Source organism: Cupressus sempervirens, chromosome 3, assembly GCF_028749045.1.
Source record: "Cupressus sempervirens isolate cs-2001-9-10 chromosome 3, ASM2874904v1, whole genome shotgun sequence".
NCBI lineage: Eukaryota > Viridiplantae > Streptophyta > Pinopsida > Cupressales > Cupressaceae > Cupressus > Cupressus sempervirens.
In genome coordinates this window covers 850587378-850592733 of record NC_143120.1, presented here as the reverse complement: position 1 = coordinate 850592733, position 5356 = coordinate 850587378, and the positions used below count along the sequence as shown (strand labels likewise).

General features: G+C 32.8%; 1 protein-coding gene across 1 annotated transcript; it reads right to left on the bottom strand.

The window, feature by feature from the left end:
- Positions 1 to 1130: 1130 nt before the first annotated feature.
- Positions 1131 to 2257, bottom strand: LOC149569450 (peamaclein-like). Its single transcript, XM_089817751.1, has 3 exons — positions 2192 to 2257; positions 2002 to 2086; positions 1131 to 1315 (listed from the first exon to the last, which is right to left on the bottom strand). The coding sequence occupies exons 1-3, from the start codon at positions 2255 to 2257 to the stop codon at positions 1131 to 1133; spliced, it is 336 nt and encodes a 111-aa protein (XP_089673877.1).
- Between the last annotated feature and the right edge of the window lie 3099 nt (positions 2258 to 5356).

Genomic DNA, 5356 nt, shown 5'->3' with positions numbered 1-5356 from the left:
CTTTGTGATGACCTAATACTATCTATATGGACATCTACAAATGAGGTGGCTCCATAATAATGTTATTGCCTAGTAGATCAACATGATTAGTCATAGTATTAGAGGAATATTAATAAAAATGTTATGTGGTGGAAGTTACTAGTTAATAAATATAAATTGGTAATATAATGAGCTAGAATTTATCCTTTTGGAAATTGATATGGTGAGATCAGGTTATAAATGCATAATCATCAATCTTTTAATAACTACTTCACAATAATTTTGGCATTGCAAGTGATCAAACTATTCAAGAGTGTGTGAATGGGGACTACTTAAACATCACGCTCTAAGGCTAAATTCCTATGCTTGAAGTGTTAAATAGTCAAATTTGAAATATTTTTCCAAACTTAATTTCTTCCTTAGTATGTGATGTTTAAAGATGTCCCTATGAATCATGTCTCCCGCATTACCACAAATCTTATCTTCCAAAGAATTACATGACTTATCTTTAATAGTTTGAGTGCTTCTAATTGAAAAAATATATAAAACTTTATTATTCTACCTACTTCATACATATTCCTCCCTCTCCATATATTAATGTTCTTTATAGTTGACTAGAGATAGAGACAAACAACACACACCTGTTCTCATAAATATTATATAAAACTGGAATGCTAAAACTCTATAAATTTTCTTAGTTTATTTACAAAGATCCATAAATAATATATATTTATAATTTGATTAAAGTCTTCACGAAAAAATAAGAAACTGAAGGAAAAGAAAAATACAGATCAATGCACTTCCAGCCTAGACAGGACGAATAACAGTAAATGTAGATGAACAAATATCAACTTTCGATTAAAATCATTTAATTAAGAGCATCAGATTCACCATCAACGCGGCAGTACAAAGAACTGTGAAAGAAACATGGCCCACGGAGTTACCAAGTATTTGATAAACTAAATCAGACTTGCAGTGAGGAAATAAAATGCAAGCCAGATGAGATATTATTTATGGAGAAATTCTCAAAATGTGTGTTTGGAGACACGCAATACAAAGAAATGGCATTAACGATAGACCCCGTGCAATTATTTCATGAAAGCTAGGCCCTTGCACACTAATTAACACACTAAAAGAAATACAAGAGAGAATTAAGGGCACTTGTCTCCTCCCTTGGTGTTCTTTCTGTCTCTGTAACAAGCACACTCGTCCTTGTGACCGTAATGTCCACTCGGAACACAGTTGCAATGCTTGCAACAATCCTTGCAGTATTTCTTGCACCTGTCTGGCCGAGCTTGAACATTCTCGCACCTCACCTTGCATTTATCATCACACTCTGCCCAACCAAAAAAACCACCAACGACACCATTGATTCCATTACAACTTAACAGAACAATAGGGAAGACTATCCGATTATTTGTTATATCTTATCTATTCATGTTTTTTTAGATCAATTGTACAATATCTAATAGTCAAGAAAGTAGGAACAAGTAAAATTGATATATTGTTATAAGGATTCAATTATGTAATTTTTAAGTCAAATTTATTGATCTATGTTTCATGAGTATTGATTTACACAAACTTATCTCTTATGGCAATGAATAGAACATTAGCACTTATTGGATTTAGGTGGTACTCACAGAGGTGAAGCATCTATCCCAGTACTACTCCAACTTGAGCATGTTTAGTTAAACTATGGTGGATTTAACTATGAAGTTAAGCACATTTAACTTGGAATAGTACTGGAATGGATGACCTCACCCGAAGTGGGTGCTTTAACTGTGTGAGCATCACCTATATTCAATGAGTAATAAATGCTCTATTCATTGTCATGAAAGATAGGTTTGTGTGAACTACTATTCATAAAACATGAATGAATGAATTTAATTCGAAACTATATAGTTGAATCCTAATAATGAAATAAGAGATAGCAACGATCCAACGATCCAATAACAATGATCCCATTAATTACATTACAACTTTAAAAAACAATATATAGAAAGGTGAGGCTTATAATTATACCTTTGTCTGTGAGTAGAGGCGGGGGAGCCAATGGGGCAGGCGATGGGGCCACGATCTCCACTGCATTGACTGCTGTTGTTGCAGTCTGTTATGTGTATACAATACAAACCAGTTAATATTGCTTTCATCAATTTACCAACGAACAAGAAAAATCATTGACGTACAAGAAGCAAAATACAATATTACAGACTTGCAATAAAACTACGAGGAAAATAGCAAGGAGGAGACTGGCGTATATTGTGCTCTTTATCTCCATTACTGCTACTAGATCAACTACCGCTTATTTTGCTTGTTAAGCCTTTCTCGAAGCTCTCTCTCTCTCTCTCTCGATGCGTTTATTAAGCATGGCCTCTCGACTATTTATAGGGTTGGCGAGGATTTCAAGTATTATTATTATTCTGAAGACTAGTTGGCTTTAAGATATATAATAGGAAGCAAATTGGAGGAAGTTGCGTTCAAGATATATATATAATTAAATTATGGATTGCGAGAGACATATATAATTGGATTATGGATCGCGAGCTCATGGTGGCCATCTAGACTTTTGTCGTCTCTCTGCAGAAATGGCAGACTGTTTCTCGACTCGCGTGCTTCCTGGCTGTGCTTCATGGGAGTTGAAAGGTGAAACTAAATAAAATAATTGTGTTCTACCAACTGTTGACTTTTGTACACATGGATTACGAGATTATCACCAAACAACCTGACAAACAAGTGTAAGGCTCTTATCATAGGGTGTTTAATATCGTTTCCTCTCACGTTGGTACATTGTTTGGTCTCCTCTCAAATACTTTTTTAATTGGTAGAGGAGAAAAGTGTTGTTATTATAATTATTAATTTTTTTTTTGGTTTTAGTGTTTTTAATGTTTAATCATTTTGTGTAAGCTGATAGTTCTCATTTCAATATATGGAGTTTTGTGTTGAAGGATAGTTCTCATTTCAATACATCAAGTTGTGTGTTAAGGTTCTATATATTATGAAAATTATTGTACAATGATCAAAAAAAAAAAAAAATGCAAAATTTTTATTATTGATTTTATTATAAAATAAATATATATTAATCATATATATGTCACTAGATTAGTTATTATTAAATTGATTATTCATTTTATATCAATTATGATTTGTTCAAAACATTAAATTTCAACATTTCCTCTTTAATTTCATTCTTTTCCAAATAAGTTAGAGGTCTTGATTATCATTAAGGAAATTCATACTCCCTTCTATGCATAACAAGTTCTTAAAGATATCCTTTAGCAACATATTTTCTTAGATTCATAGGTAAACTCAACAATTAACAAAAAAATTCAATCAATTGACATTTGACAAAACTGTACTAGTGAGATACAATCATGTTAAGTGGACTACATCACAAGTGCAATCTAGTCATAGGTACCATAAAGATCGAGTTTCCTTTATCGAGAGTTTTTTATCCTTTTATGTTCTGCAAAGATTTGTATAACTAGGAGCTCAAAATATCTACGTGGATGAATTCCTTGTATTGTCCATATTTTGTGCTTTCGTTTAGCGTGTTCGACTCTCATTTTAATTTTGAATATTTCTTCAAGTTAGAGGTATGGATCTTGATTCTCTCATTGTTGCTTCGATCAAATGTTTGATTTTTGCTGCAAATGGTTAATAAATAATTTAAGAACAATTGTATACATTTTAATTTAGTCTTTTATTTGAACTTATTTAAATCTATTGTTCTTGAAATTTGAAAACTATGGTTCAAATGGGAAAACTCTACCCACTTTTTATGGATGGATGAACTATGGATTTTATTTCATTATTAAGGTGTTGTGTTATTATAGATTGGTTGGCATTCCCATATTTTGATTTTTTTACATCTAAACTTTTAATAATTTTTAGGGTCCATCCATGGCCAGATGGCTTCAATTATTGGTTTTTATACAAATAGGCATTCAATAAAAGTAAAAATTTGATGTTTTAAATATGATTTTATTTTTTCGAATCATAATATTATATGAGTAAATTTTCTTATTGGATTCTATGTTTTATTGCCATGTTATGACCAACCAAGTATGTTATGGCATTGTTTGTCAAAATGACCATCTAAATACAATTCCTTGATGTGTATACATGATTCTAGGCCCAATTGATGAAAGTCTATGTCTTTCAATTGGTATCTTTATCGTAGGTTTCATATTTGGATTTATTGAGCCTAGGATAGGTAACAAGGTCAATGATGGGTGTGGTGTTCAATGGGGCCCAAGGCACAAATAAGTAGTCATGGAAAGTCATTGGGCATTGTGGTAATCAAGTGAAAAAATAAATTAAGTATTATATCAAGATAAGAGATTAGAAATATCAAGTGGTTGTCCCTCTTATGCTTTGAGTGCTTGTATAGACTAAGGACAATTTGGGTCATTAATCTTGCATGTTCTCATCTACTCTTTCATATGAGAGTGTTAGAAAGTAAAGTCCATCGAGATAACTAACTAAGGTGGGGGGAGGTGGTGAATCAATTATCCAACCAAGATAACTTTTATTAACCTTATTAAATCTAAAACATGTAATCAAGGAGTGTGCCAACCACAAGAAGATAGCCATACACAATAAAACTAGATCTTTAACTAGGGAAGCCTCAATTAGATGGAAAATACCAGTGGGGGTGGTACCCACAAAATGTTGTACTAATATATAAGCTCCATGCAAGAGGATGGACCTTGTTAGGAGTCAATGAAATACATTCAGTACATACGAGTCCCTATTAAAAGACTTTGAATCCATGTGACGTGATTCCAACCCAACCTAGTTAGTAGTTGTGCCAACCTTGTGATGAGTTGTGGGTGGTAGAAGGACTCACTATCAAAACAAATTCAGGTGAAAGACCGTTGAACTCACTGTCCAACTGGCCTTAGTAATATTCCTTTCAAGATATCACCAAAAGATCAATTGTCCACCAATACTTTATGCTAGATCCAATCACTTTTCTTGCTCACAGTGCCTTATTTGCACCAAACACTTCTCTGATCTCAATATTAGGTTCACTACATCTCACATCCAAGTGAACTCACATAATCACATTACATAGAATCCCTTAGATCTCCTACTCACATATGCTAAGTTTGCATATCTTTAACGAATCCACACTTGATACACACATCCCAATCAAGGGAAATCATAAGGAATCTTACCAATACCTTGTCTAATTTGAACTCTGTTCATTGTATATATTATTGTATTAACTAATTCTCTCCAAAATGTGTTTGAAACATTCTTAAACACCATAGCTCTAACTGCCTCTATTACTGATATGTTTCTCTTTTATGCTATACCATTATGCTTAGGTGTCTAAGGGGTTGAAAGTTGTCTTTTAGTACCATTTACTTCA

What these genes read in the sequence shown, in the direction of transcription:
- LOC149569450 (XM_089817751.1), bottom strand. Translation starts at nt 2,257, where the DNA reads ATGGAGATAAAGAGCACAATATACGCCAGTCTCCTCCTTGCTATTTTC. An exon ending in TCCTCGTAGTTTTATTGCAA is followed by an intron (nt 2,087 to 2,191) that starts GTCTGTAATATT and finishes TACACATAACAG; the next exon opens with ACTGCAACAACAGCAGTCAA. An exon ending in GCCTCTACTCACAGACAAAG is followed by an intron (nt 1,316 to 2,001) that starts GTATAATTATAA and finishes TTGGTTGGGCAG; the next exon opens with AGTGTGATGATAAATGCAAG.